The following is a 15,026-nucleotide window of genomic DNA, read 5'->3' as shown; positions in this document are numbered from 1 at the left end:
CATATCCATATGTCAAGAGATAACCAATTAGATGCATTTCAACATCAAAACAGTCTATTTCAATGATTTTTGAGAAGCACATTAATTCTACATTCTAAAGTGTCAATCTTATTCAAAGTTTTAATGTATTCTTTATTTATAGACAGGGGCCGACCTGACCAAGTGTGTTGGGTACGAGTCCATTTGACTTGAGCCCATCAGGTCAGCGTCAAGTCTTAGGTCCACGTCCCACTTAGACCAAGTCGGTCCGGGTCGAGGGCTGCAACTCATTATCGCACTCTCACGTGATATCAAAACGGAACACGTGCGAAGCACGTGCGAGGCTCTTTGATGGGCTTATCGGTTTTAATTATTTTTTAATGACTTTGTCGGGGTTAATTATGGACGGTATGATTAGTGTTTACGTGGAGAGCTATCAAGCGTTGGTGGAGACACCAATCACTACCTGGCATAATTAGGGACCCACCCACATTCCCAAAATTACCTCAAACCCTATAAAATAAAAAATAGAATTAAGGGTGGATTTTAACCCTCCTTAAAGATAATAATTGCCTGTATACCCTTCCACCTGGTAGTTAACGACCATCTTAATGTTCTTTTGTCATAAAAAGGAAGCAATTATTCATGGAACAATTGCAAAGAGTGATTGTCAAAATTTGATTGGACCGGCCAATTCCATTGGTCATTATCATCATAAGAGCTGTTTTTTCAACCATTTGAGATTTGCAAGTGGGTCTGATTAATGTGATTACAAATTGGTACCTTGATTTGTTTGGTTCAAAATAAAATTATGATCGGATAAAAATTGATGTTCGGTGTCTATTTGATTGATTTTGGTTAATTAGACAGATTAAAAAATGTAAAAAATTATTTTTAATGGATTTTATGTTTTAAACTGTTTTTTTTTTATTATTATTTTAAAACTGATCCAGCTCGTTTTATTGACAATTAGACTATTTTGATTAGACGAGACCCCTCAACTAGACTTATAATATTGCTTGTAAGTAAACATACGTTTAGATAAAAACTCATTTATTATATTAATCTCAAAAAGTATGTACGTAAAAAATAAAGTTTGCAGGCCAATTGTGAGTACAAGTACAATAATTCTTGTCGTGCTACTTAACTATGCACTTTTATTCAAGGGTTTCTCTGGTGTGCTATTGATTTACATTTATTTGTTGTTGCAACAACCGTCCATGCGTCACCACCATTCTTGCCAACCTCTTTGAGCATTTCAAGATAAGTATACCATGTCCCTTTTTTTTGTTTCTTACTATGGAAGAGTTTATATAAGGTGTCAATCATATATTATAGAAATGAGGTATTCTTATAAAATTATGTTTAAAAAATGTTGTTTTGATGCTGAATAACCTTTCAATTGATCACCTTGACCTTGAGATGTATGGATATGAAAATAAAAAATGGATTTCAAAACTAAAAATGATGCAATTTTTAATACATTAGATATATTGTTTATTTTCAAATTTTTAAAAGTGTTTATAGATTTGCTTGATCCGTACCATATTTAAAGCTTTAAATTTATAATTAAAGTCTAAGATCAAATTTTCTGGCCATTGTTATAGTTTGATTGTTTAATGTGGGCCTGACACCCCAAAGACCCTTATTATTGTATTTCACTTTTTCTTTGACTCATTTTATTTTTATGGCATGTTGAACCATACTGTTTATTTGCTACACTCCGGATTGCGATTGTTTGCCAAGCATTGTAATTTACATGCATCAATCTGTACATTTTTGTAGCATATTCTTGCATAGCATATGCATAATGGTCAAAGTCTAGGCAACATAATGTTGATTATCAACACTAATAAAAATCCTTTTATATAAGAACATGGGATGACTTTGCTTTAAGATTTATTTTTTATTTTTTATTTTTAAAGGGCATTGAAAAAGCATAAAATCTATATGAAAATTGATGCAAATAAATAAAAGCTTCAAATAATTTAAATTATAGAGAAGAATACATGACAGTCTTTTGTTTTAGGAATCTTAGCTTCCAAAGAGTCTCACCTCTAAAAGCTAATCATGTCTTTGCTTTAAGACATCCATGTTTTTCACAAATTCAAAAGTACTTTTAAAAAATAATTTATAGGACAAAAAGAGCCTCATATCTCGATGAGTTATGATGGCTTCAAACCCTTATTTTGTTTCGTTTTTTCTTTCTTTTTCCATTTCATTCCCAGGATAAATTGGGATTCTATGCTCCAATCCCAATACTCTTTTTATGTATTACTCTTAACTCGACACTGAGTGAGAATAGAATTCAAGATTTCATATTGTGAAACCTGCAAGCTTGTTTGTCAAAAGCCCGCTCTCATAGACCAAACAGTTGTACAAATAATAAAAAAATATATAAAGAGATCATTTATCTTTGGTATAAGGTGGTAACAATTAATCTTGACTAGTGGATGTGAAATTGGATGGCTACATTTATTTGCATTGACCAGGCTCAAACTTCAAAAGAAATTTTATCGATCTTTGTAACACATCCAAGCTATCAGATTTCACATCAGATGGTTATAAGTACTTGTGACCTCTTTGTATAAAAGGTAAGTGATTTCATTGTATACAAACCCATTAAATAATTTTATTTAGAAAAGTTTATAGCTACCAGTTGGTGCATCAATCCACAACAGTAATTAGTATTTTGGGGAAGAAAATATATTTTGGGCTAATAATTATTCGCAAAAAGACGAAAAAAATTGCAACAAAACCACTCATTCATGGCAATGTGAGAGAGGCGATCGAAAAGATACTGAACATAGTAAATATTTTTGGCATTGATAAGGCTATTCCTCCCATTTCGTCGAGATAAAGAAACTGTATTCTATCGTAACTTGTTCCTATCAAGAAAAAAAAATGTAGCACCAATAAATCCATGAGAAATTATTTGTAACACACCCTAGACCACAACAAATGCATTGTGACCCCTATGAATAAAAAATAAGGACACGGTTTTTGTGAGTCCATATAGAAATGAATCATCTCATAAAACTCTATTTTTGAGATGGATTTTTTGACTTAATTTTTAAGGACACGTAGTCCTTAACATGAAGATCATAAATATGAATAAATAAATAAATAAAAATTAAAAACAATAATTCTATTAAAAAAATATTTGGATCATTAGTTTCAATTGTTTTTAAATGGACCACTTATTTGTATCAATCTTTAAGATAAACGCTTATTGTAAAAATGCGGTCCAACCTAGATGAAACAATTTTCCCACATGATAAATGGCCTCTTGGCAGATAATCCCACTAAATAAAAAAGTTCTATAAATTTTCCTATTTAGAATTAAAAATAATGTTAGCATATTACTGACTTTCCAAACCACAGTACATGGCAGTTTTACACTTGTTGACATTCACAAAAACAAAACAAAACAAAAAAAAAAAAACTTTTGCACTTGTAGACTCGTGTTGGAATTGAAGAAAAAGTCGAACCCCTTGAAGCAAAAGGGGAAGATGATCGAAACTGGTCTTAAGGGCACGTTTAGGATTGTCAGAAAAACAAGGGTAATAGCGGATTTCTTAGATTTTGTGAGGGCAAAATGGCAATTTCCAAGAGCGGAGGGGATAACAAATGATAGAGAGAGGGTGCATTCCAATCATTAAGTGGCGTGAGTGTCGGCCGATGGTCCGACCCTCTGCCACGTGGCGGTCACAGAATCATTGGGTGCACGAGGTTCAGTATGATGTGCCACGTGACGATTCGACGTGGCAGGCCACGTGAGGAGGGGCAGGCTTTTCGTCTCGCGCCTTTGTGGCCTCCCCACGTGACCGCCATCAGGCCTTGTCGGGTACCCTAAAAATCATTTTTTTTGCCTTTTTTTTTTATTTTTTTTCTCTCTTATTTTTACTATTCTCTCTCTCTCTTATGCTTCCCCTCTTTTTTACTCTTCTCCCATGTCTACCCTGTCTTGAATTTTTTATTTTTATTTTTTTCATTTTACTCTTTTTTTCTCACTCAGCCAGCCTTTCTTCTCTTTTTTTCACTCCTCTCTATCTTAACCCTTTTTCTTTTTCTTTTTCTTTTTTTTTTTTCTCGCTCTCCCCCCCCCTAAGGTGATACTTTTTTTTTTTTTTTTAAAAGGATTTGTCTACCCTTTTTGAGGTTGTTAAAATTTATTTAACAACCAACATACTCATTTTAAACCACTAATTTTTAAGAAAGGATATTTAATTTTCTTCATGTACTTCTTAAGGGTGCATTTTGAATAAGGATGCAATCTGAATTATAAAGGTGATTTGCAGTGCTCTAAATCATTCATTTCAGTTGGATGGTATAGATTTGATACGTTTTTTAAAATAATATAAAAAATAACACATCTTTTGATATGGTATCAAATCCACCATTTAGCCAAAATAAATAGTGTAGATTAATACAACTTTACTTATTTGTCAAAAAAAATGATTAATACAACTTTACTTCTACTATTAAGGTGTCATTTTTATAAACTTTTTCCATTTCCATCTATTTACAACAATTTCAACGGAAGATGAAGAGTTTTTATAGGCATTTTAAATTAAACAAAAGAATATGGATAAAGGTGTTAAAATGCTCGGATATTTGGTAAAAGGTGTTGTTTGTATAAAGTCGAGGCTCTAAACATTCAAAGTAAAGCGTACTTTCAAATAGAGTCGAGAAATGTGGTTTTAATATCGAAAATCTTCGTGATCGCCTTAAAATATATTTTCATTGTTAATTATAAAATTTAAAACTTAAAAACTAGTGTAGATCGAACAGATCGATGAAACCTTGAAAATCTTGAAAATTAAAGGTCAAAAAATGGGTTATCAGATGCTCTACTTTTAAAACTTGAAATTAACTTTGTTCTCATGTCCATATGCATCTTGATGTCGAGATGATATATTTGAGGATATTTGAGCATTAAAATAGCCTCTTCTAGTGAAATTTTTGAGGTGGGTTTTAATTTGATTGCTCAGAGCCTCGGCTCTGTATAAACTTTTACCTCCGGTAAATTTCCCAATTTCATTTTAACCATCAAGAGGTTTCATTTTAAATTAAAAAAACCATGGCTATAAAAATGTTCATGTGTGAAAGGCTTTTGATATGCTTTACTTGCATATGTGGAAAGATTGGGTATTACTTCCTTGTCATATATCATTTTTTTTTACTTTTATTGGGGATATTGCACATAAATTATTGTAAAAAGAGAAAGATAAAAGGTACATATATTATTTCAAGTTACCATGGAACAATGGTGTTGACAATCTGGTAGGTATCTGGTGAGGTATATCATTACATTATGGCAATTTATGACACCCCTCATGATTGATGACCAAGAATTGAATAAATTGAAACCATTATCTTATGGAAAATGACAAAAAAAATAAAAGAAAAAAAAAAGTCCTTTTTATGAGACTTAGGCTTTATGAAAACAAAGTAAAGCTTCACCTAAAATCTTTGTCCAAAAAAGGCTTTGTGCTTTAGAAATCTCTACGATGGCTTTAAAATCAAATTTCAACAGCGACTATAAAATTTGAGGCTAAAAAAATGTATAGATCTTGTGGATCCGTAAACACCTTTTTTTAAGATAAAATGGATAATCTAGATAATGTGTTATAATTTATACTATTTTTAAGACTTGAAATCTTTTTTTTTTTTTTTACAAACATAATAGTCAGACGGAAATAATCTATTTGAAGGTTTTCCGATACCCAACCTACAATTTTCACTTGAGTTTTGAGGTAAGACTTTGCTTGTTTTGATGGGCTATATCAAAACATTTTCCCACCAAAAACAAAGAGGAAAAAAACACATATGAGGCTCTCAAATGACGAAAGCAGCCAACTTGAACAGGCAAAAACTTTTCTTTAAATTTTTTTCTTGTTTTGTGGTAGAAGACATGGACCAAACCAAATGCATTACAAAATGAAGCTCTTGGATTCAATGGCATGATATCTCAATTGGGGGCTGAGAGGTTAAGGGTTTGAATTTGGCACTAAATTACCATGCGTTCGATTTTAATTGGAATAAATTTTTTTTATAAAAACTAGAGAGAATTTTTGTGATTTTGGGGTTCCTCACACCAGAATTGCCTACCTCTTAACTTTGATGTGATTGGTAACCGATCGGCGATTTTTAAAACACTACTTTAAAAAAAATAAAAAAAGAAAATATAAAGTTAATCATTGCTAACCTAAAACTAAACACACCAACCTATCTTACCTAAGAGTTTGACTAAGCTAGACATCCTAGTCTACATTCCCAAACCTACTATTGGGTGTTTTGATTATTGAGAAGCCATAACTGACCTCTAAATTATGTATTGTCTTAATTTAGATCCTTTGATTCACCTTTCTAAGCAACTATATGACTTGTTTCAAAATTGGCATTTGATTAGTTGATTTCCTAGTTACAAAATTGGCCCTAGATTCTATGAGCCACTTGACACTAAGGCTACAAAACCAGAGGACAGGATTAGTCATTTTGATCTCATTTAACCACATATAGATTGCATGGAAATTTTAATTTAAATTGTTCACCCAAGTTTACACAAAGCTAAAGCAACTATTGAACTTTCTTAGATTTTGGTTAGAATTTCATTTTCTAGACATTTAGCAGCAAACCATTATATATTTGTGGTTAAATCCACTTATTCTGCACAAAGATTGAGAAATTGACATTCGGACTCACAAATCACCCGAGTTGGTTTGATCGGTGATTGAGACCCTGGTGATTTAAGTTGGAGAAGCGGAAATTCGGCGAGTCCCCCGAGCCTTTAATATTGTCTTCTATTTTTCTCAGAGAATTGCTTGAGTCAGACCTCTGTTTGAGATTGATTCTAAGCATGACTTAGGTTTAGGACGCCGGCGAGTCCGAGCTCGAGTAAGAACCTTCAATAAATGTTGTAGAAAAGCTGATATAATGCTATTCTTTTATTGGGTTGCACAATCCTCTTAATAAACAAAAAATGCACGAGACACAATTCAATCAATCGGAATTCACATCTCATGGTCGAGAGTAATTCTGACTTCATTGGATAAGTGAGTGATTTTATTGTATACAATCTCAAATTATTTTGCTCGTCATTGTATGTATATACCATAGTTATCAAAACCAGATTAGACCACTCGAGTCTAATCGGTAAAACCACTGATAGTGCTTTGGCTAATCCGGACTAAAACAAAACTTATTTTAATAATAAAAAAAAAGTACAAAATTATTGTTTGACTGATTTTAACCGATCCAATTGTGCAATTTGTTCGGTTCGTCCTATTAAACAAATTTTAAAAATTATTTTTTAATATATTTTATATTTTTAAATTATTATTTTATATTTTTAAAATTTAGACCGTTGCTCGAATCGATTTTGATTGAACCAAACTTCCCACCAAATTGATATTTAATTTTACCGTGACAACAATAACTTATTTGTTATTCAATAAAAGCCTCGGTGTCATTTTCGTCATGAATAAAAGTTAAGACCCGGCATAAGGGCATTATCGAAATACTGTAGAAATAAATTGGATTTGAAAGTTTTTTATTAAAAAATCGGGGTAATTACGTCACAAATAAAATTTTATGGATTTCTCTCTCCTATAAGTAACCCCTCATATTTCGTCATCTTAACTGTGCAAAACAGATTGGGATTTTCTCTCTCTACTCTTTTAAACTGTCCTTTCTCTCTCTCTAAAACTTCATCGGAGTCCAGCAATGGTGGAAAGGGAAGATTTAGGGCTAAGTCTTGCTCTTGCTATAAACCCTAGATTAGACAGTCCCTTCCATTCTAATGCTTTGGTTGCTTGGAGTGAGGCCTATCGCTCTGGTACTTGAAATTTCTGCTTATTTCTTGAATCTTATGAAGTGGTGAAAATGTGTAGGTTTTGATAGATTTGTTTTGTTTTCCTGCTGTTTTTCTTGATTTTGATTCAAAATATGGAGGGGTTTAGGGTTTTTTTGAGTTTGCATGCCTTTGTATTGATTGTTACAGCAAAATGCCCATGCTTGGGGATGCATTTGGTGCTAAATGTGCAGGATTTTTAGTTTGATGGTGATTTAGTGAGTAATCGTCTGTGTATTGTAGATTTTTTTTATTTTTCCTGCATTTTGATGCGAGATGTTTAGCTATTCGAGGGTTTGCTCAGTCTGTTTGTTGTTCAACAGTGGAAAGTGGAAACACATCCGAGCTTTGATCGATCTATGAAAAATAAGTTGGGGTCTGAATTTGCTGTTCATTTAATCACTTGTATGCATTTCGTGTTAGTCTTTGCAAAAACTTGTATGATTTTAAAGATCTGGTTCATTTGCTTCCTTCTTTTCCTGCTTCTTCGCACACACTGTGAAGGGTGTTTTCTTTTTTCTTTTTTTTTGGAATTCCTACTGGTTTCTACACTGTGAAGGCACGAGTTGGGTGTGTTTCCTTTTCTCTTTTATTTTTTGGCATTCTTACTGGTTTCTTTTGTGATATACTCTTGATGCATTTTATATTATTTTTTATCTTTTTACTTATTTTAAAAGCAATACATGTAGTCTTATGATGGAGTGAACTGATTCTAGTTTATAACTTCATATCTTCCATGATCTGTGGTGATTTATCTGTTTCTTAATCAGATTTTTGACGATCTTGATGTTCACAGCTCTTTTGCCCTTTTTTTAACACCTAAATTACTTTTTCCATGATCATGTTCGGCATTTGAGGATAGATTTGATTTGTTTTCATTTCCTGAACATTAACCAACAAAATTCCTATTTGCATGATTTGTTTTACTTCCTTATCAATGCAAAAAAATTGGTGTTTTGATAATTTGATTGTTCGCATGCTTTAGTCTTGCCTTCACTTCAAAATTAGCAATATCTTTATTAATGTTAGTAGATTTTTATGCTTGATTCCTCTATTCCTGTTATTTCTTTTGTTTCTCCCCCTTTTCTGTTCATTTTACGAAACGTTTAGGTTCTTTTGAGATATTTTCTGATTAGTAAAGATATGTGGTGATCTAGAAGTCATTGAACTAGATTTTAACGTCTTCGCTAACGAACATTTTCCCGCTCTTAATGTAATTTCTATTTTTAGATTATTAATTTTCGTTACCGATTTCATGCTGCATTAATGCAGACCATGCATAATACGATTTGGAATTTTTTATTTTCCTGTTCATGGATGCCATATAGGTATCTGAACGTCTTATGATATCTTCTGATCGTTGACCTAGTAAGGATTGATCAGCTCCTTAAAACTTCATTTAGAATGTTCGAATTTTAGTTTTATTTATTCTGATTTTGGATATATTATTAGTTTTTTGTTGTTGTTGTTGAATTATGATGGGCTATGTTGACAATATTGAACCACAGATGCTATTATATTATATCTAATTGTAGTTATCAGCTGACTTATTGTGTTTCTTTCTCTATCTATATGTATCCAAGTATGGGGACTTATTTAAATTTGGGTTGATTTTTTTTATAATTAAAGATCCATGTTAATTCTCCTCTTGTGTTACCTGTTTCTTGGTCTAAAAATTTCCATTTTCACGTTCTTTCTTTATTTGCCATCTCCCTTCCCCATTGATCAAAATATAAAGGTGTTCAATGATTTGTTCTGATGCTTTATGATTTTGAGAGATATGATATGAATTATTTGTTACTCAACAACCTCCTCAAAGTCCATGAATGCTTGCAATATGAAGGTTTTCTTCTATGCAACCTACTAAATCTTACCATTTGGAACCAATGGATCAAATCTCGGCGAGTTCGACTCAGAGTTACCCGAGTTACTGGGACCCGGCATCCCATTAAGTCAGGAAGCAAAATCATGGGAACCTGTTGAGTCTCGCCGGTTCTCAATATTTATCGTTATTACTTGGACTTGACAGAGTTTGAGTCTCCTGACTCTGGCACAGACCCTAGCTAGCTCAGACCTGATTAGTTCTTTTAAACCATAGTTTGGAACTTATGGGATCTTCGCTATTCCTCATATGGAAGCTAGATTGGTTATCATCTTTTCATTGGTTGGATTGCTTTATTTCTGTAAAAGTTATCCATAGATCTTTAGTTTCTATTTTTTTGAACTTTACATTTCAATTCTGCTCATGCAATTTTATAGCAGTTAGGGAGTTTGGCATTTCAATTGTTTTTTATTGATTCCTTATAGTCTTATTACTAGGTTTGTTCTTGTGAGCTGTAACTCGCATTGGGTGTTGTGGCATTTAGCTATATATTAATTTGAAACCATGGTCTTATTAAAGTGATTTGATTTGTACGTTATATTATGCTCGTGTAGCATTGTCTGCTCTTTATTGTTTGCATCTTAATTTTTATACAATCACGTGAATGAGGTATGCCTTGATCAATATTCATGGGATACTATCCTTTTATTAAATGAGTGTTTTCTTTTGTTTCTTTTTCATTGAGGTGGTTGAGCTGGAATTCAAAACTTTGACCATGGTGCCTAGGCCCTACAGCCGGACCACTAAGCCAAGAGGCAAAAGCCCATTAAATAATAATCTACATTTCACTTGTTTAGAGTTTGGGGTTATTCAAGTTATTCTTTAAAAAGAGTCCACCTTGGACTGTGGCTTGCCAGGTCTGAGCCCCAGTTCTGGGATTTGGCTAGGTCAGGTCTCAGTTGAACTGGGCAATTTTTAATAAGAGAAATTGAAGCTACGAAACGGGGTTGAGTCAAGACGGTGGAGGTTAAGTTTTCATACCCCAACATCTCAAGTTCCATTTCTATGTAACCTTGTCAAAAAATAAAATAAAATAAAAATTGAGACTGGTCATTTTGGGTTTTGTCAGCCTAGAATCAGCTATCTCCTGATCCAGGCTACGCTGTCTGGTCCTGAGTCAGCCTGGGGATTTCTAAAACACTGATTGAAGTGTTCTTTGACTCTTTGTTATGGCTCCGAGGTTTGAGGTTAGAATCCCTACCAATCGAAGAACCTCTCTTAGTGGGGATTCTGGATTTAAACTTTTGGTTTATGCATGTATTTATTTCTTCTATTTTCTATTTGATTTTCCTATTACGTGCGTTTTCACTGCATATCTATCACACTTTGGCCTATTTCACTTCCTAATTCTTATTGAATTTGTAGTGCTTTTATGGGCATTAATACTCTTGGAGACTCTCTTAATGCCTTTTGAGCTGTTACTAAACAAGATATAACATAACTGCAAAGAAAATCAATATCCTACTTCTTTGGATCACACTAACGTGGTACATGTCTCATACCTGGTTTTTACAACTATTAAAATCTTCTCAAAGAATTTGAAATTTTGATTTTGGCTCTATGTTGCTAAACGAATTGATTTTTGTTAGTGTTATTTATCATTAGTTTTATTTGTCCATTTAATGTCTGGTCATTACAATTAACACTTTGTAAAATTCAAAACACTAAATTTTCTATAAGTTTCCTGAAAGAAGTGAATTGGACTTTTCTAAGGGAAAGCATTGTTAAATATCTATACAAAAGAATTTTCGCTTCTTTTCATTGTGATAAACTAATATTCTCATTGAGTTCCTTGCAGAGAGGAGCTCAGAGACTAGGTCATTTCTTAGAGGGATCGATGTGAATCGGATGCCTTCTTCCCCTGTAGATTGCGAAGAGGAAGCAGTGGTTTCTTCGCCAAATAGCGCGCTATCAAGTGCGAGTGCAAAGCGAGGAGAGAGAGAGTCCATTGGAGAGGAGAATGAGGGTGAGAGAGCCTCCTCTCGAGGAATAAGCGACGAGGAGGATGGAGACACAGGGAGAAAGAAGCTGAGACTCTCTAAGGAGCAATCAGCTGTGCTGGAAGAGAGCTTTAAAGAGCATAACACTCTCAATCCGGTGAGTATTACACACCTCAATCTGGTTTTCTTCGCCAGGTTGCTATTAAATACCACCAAACAGACTTTGATGCTTTCTAGAAATATAAATACCATCAAAGAAGGACAAAAAAAAGTTGGTGTTTTTGCTGATATTGTGAGTTTTTTTGTTTTCTCCATCTTTTTTCCTCGGTTTTCATTGAATATAAGTTTATAGAAACCCTTTCAGGTATAGAAAGATTGAGCTCAAAAGTACAAAGTAGAAAGTTAAATTTATAGAATCAAAAGTACAAAATAGATAGTTAAATTTATAGAAACTACTGTCTGAAACTGAAGCTTTTTGAGAATTAAAGTTATTGTTGTCTGAAAATCAAGCTTTGTGAGAATTAAAGTTATTGTTCTTATGTCTTTTATATTTTCATAATGGACTACCTAATTTATTTTTTATTTTGCTGTGATCAGAAGCAAAAGCATGCATTGGCAAAGCAGCTGAATCTCCGGCCGCGACAAGTTGAAGTCTGGTTCCAGAACAGGAGAGCAAGGTATACACCAATTTTCTAAATTATGATAACTCGTACGAGTGCAATGGTGTTTGGGTCCAGGTACGGGCCCAAGACCATAGAGTCCTAAGGGATGCCCAGGCCCAATCGTGTCCTGGTTGATTGGACCCGAATCTATCCCGTGAACCTATAAAAAGTAATTATATGCATATTACATAAAAGGTGCGGTTTCTATAAGGATGCAACTTTAAACAATCCAATCAAATTAATTATTTCCCTCTAGTCTCTCTCCTCTCTCTCTCTAAGACTGAGTTCTAAACAGAGCAATTATCTCCCAGAATAACGTATTTGGTGGGAAAGTAGAAAAGTTAATTCATTGTAAAAAAAAAAAATGTAGAAAAGCTATATTTCAAACCTTCCTTTCTCTCGCACAATAAATAGAGAAGGTATTTCCTCCTCTGACATTTTCTATCTCATGCAGAAACTTAAATAGAGAAGGTATTTCCTCCTCTGACATTTTCTATCTCATGCAGAAACTAAGTTCTAGAGAGAGAAAATATCTCCAACAATAGTAATACTTGGGTGCTACAACACTCTAAAACCTCCACCAAAAAAAAAAAGACAACACGGATGCTACAACAGAAGTTGTTAGACGGGTCCTTTCAGCAGTTATCTCTCTTTTTTAAATGTGTAAACTTGGAATGTGGTGACAATGGAACTCTAGGCTTCAAATTGTGGCACCATGCCACTGTAACCAGTAGAACCCATTTTCATTTCGACCCTCTCTGTCTCGTGTTCTCTCTTGAAGATCAACTTCTCATGGGAAGGGGTTTTTAACAGGACAAAGTTGAAGCAAACAGAGGTGGACTGTGAGTTTTTGAAGAGGTGCTGTGAGAGGCTGACAGAGGAGAACAGGAGACTCCACAAGGAGTTGCAGGAGCTGAGGGCCCTCAAGCTTGGCCCCAGGCCCTATGCTCATGTGCCCCCCACCACCCTCACCATCTGCCCCTCCTGCGAGCGCCTGCCCTGCTTGCCTTCCCCCGCCCCTTTGAGGGCGCATCGGCCAGGTCTCGATGGTGCAGCACATGGTTGTGTTTAGAGGGAGAGGGAAGGGGGGCACGGGTGCTGTATTTTTTAATGAGAGGAAGAGATAGATAGAATGGGAGCAGTATGTAGTGTAGCCACAATGTTTGGGAAATGCAATGTGTAGAGGGAGAGAAGAGAGAGAAGGGGGGGGATGGGGGGGGGGGGGGGGTATAATGCACTGTCAACATTATTCTCTCCAACCTTGAGCAGATTATTCATTTTTTCCTCTTTGAAAGTCATAAACAAGGATAAAAGACAAAACTGTTACAGCTCTATTTGGGGAATTCTATTGCCTTTTATCCTAGAGACGATAGAAAATTTTGTCCCCTAGATGGGGAAATATTGAATGGAAATTATGAGATTCCAATCTTTTTTCTAGGGAAGGTACGAAATATTGGATGGATTGGAAATTATGAGATTCAGATTTTTTTTTTTTTTAGGGACGGTATCAATAATGGAATTTCCACAATTACTACAAAGCCCTTTGATATTATTTGGAAATAAAAATTTTTGCTATGTCCAAGATATCGATTTTGGTTAGGATCATTATTAAACGAAATGATGAGATGAGTCGATTGATGCATTTAAATAATTAACCATTTGAACGGGATGTCAAGGAAAAATTTCAAAAGAGGATGGTTTGATGCCTAAATATTCTCGAATTGATCATCTTGACTCATGATTTATGGATATGAGAAAAAAAATAGATTTCAAGTTTTGGAAATAGTGTCTTTTGTAATACTTTTTTTTACTATCAATTTTTAAGTATTTATAGATTTGTTCGATGAACATTATTTTTGAAGCTTTATATTTTATAATTAATGGTGAAAATATATTTAAAGCTATCACAAAGTTTTTCAATATTGAAACCACCTGTCTTGACATCATTTGAAGGTGTATTTTACGTTGATTGTTTAGAGCCCCGGCTCTATACAGACCGCCCCCTGGTTTCTATGACCTAAATCTTCCGGTCGTTGATCTATTTAAAGTTTTAAACCATGATAACATTGAAACATACCTAAGCATGCTCGTTTTTCATTAATTTGTCAAATAAAATAGTTTGATAGAGCTGAGGCTCTATCATAGCAAGTAAAGCCTCACGTCATAACTCATCGAAAATTGTAATTCAAGCATTAGAAAACTTTTACATCGACCATCTTGGCTTGAACATTATAGTTGTGAAAAAAAAAAATGGTAACAAATTATCTAGATTGTTTATCTCACCTTAAAAATGTGTTCATAGATCTGCAATATTTGTATCATTTTTTGTGTTTTGGATTTTATTATTAAAGTTGAAAATTGATTTTAAAGTCATATTTCAGTTACCAAAAGTCTGGATGAGGATTAAGGTGAGGCTTTATTTTGTTTCCATAAAACCTAGGCTTTATAAAAACCTCATTCATTTGTCAATTGTCAAAAAATGTTTCCATCTAAACCGCAAAAAAATTATACAAAATTAAATACGACATAATTATGCAGGCAAAAGACAGAGACGAGCTGTATCTAATTTTGTAGGCAAAAGAGAGGGAGGAGGGCATCCTCTGTGGGGATGCAAGCAGACCAGGACTGGGTCGGGCTACGGTCGATTCAGACCCGGGATCAAAGGGCTTTGACCTAGACCTAGTCTGTGTCGACTCATTTCACTCAAA

General features: G+C 34.0%; 1 protein-coding gene across 2 annotated transcripts; it reads left to right on the top strand.

The window, feature by feature from the left end:
- Positions 1-7,619: 7,619 nt before the first annotated feature.
- On the top strand, positions 7,620-13,755 carry HB-2 (homeobox protein 2). Of its 2 annotated transcripts, none has more exons than XM_006837267.4 (4): positions 7,620-7,819; positions 11,515-11,813; positions 12,254-12,333; positions 13,132-13,755. In XM_006837267.4, the coding sequence occupies exons 1-4, from the start codon at positions 7,708-7,710 to the stop codon at positions 13,388-13,390; spliced, it is 750 nt and encodes a 249-aa protein (XP_006837330.1). In that variant the 5' UTR covers positions 7,620-7,707; the 3' UTR covers positions 13,391-13,755. The 2 variants fall into 2 exon arrangements, with proteins under 2 accessions (XP_006837330.1, XP_088712339.1); XM_088856213.1 differs by having other exon boundaries at positions 7,621-7,819; positions 11,584-11,813.
- Positions 13,756-15,026: the final 1,271 nt, after the last annotated feature.

This window comes from Amborella trichopoda, chromosome 13, assembly GCF_054954075.1.
Source record: "Amborella trichopoda isolate Santa Cruz 75 chromosome 13, AtrichopodaSantaCruz75HAP2 v2.0, whole genome shotgun sequence".
NCBI lineage: Eukaryota > Viridiplantae > Streptophyta > Magnoliopsida > Amborellales > Amborellaceae > Amborella > Amborella trichopoda.
This window is presented reverse-complemented; position numbering and strand designations above follow the sequence as displayed.

Coding starts and splice junctions, on each gene's coding strand:
- HB-2 (XM_006837267.4), top strand. CDS start 7,708: ATGGTGGAAAGGGAAGATTTAGGGCTAAGTCTTGCTCTTGCTATAAAC. Junction 11,814..12,253: donor AGCATAACACTCTCAATCCG/GTGAGTATTACA, acceptor TGCTGTGATCAG/AAGCAAAAGCATGCATTGGC. Junction 12,334..13,131: donor TTCCAGAACAGGAGAGCAAG/GTATACACCAAT, acceptor GGTTTTTAACAG/GACAAAGTTGAAGCAAACAG.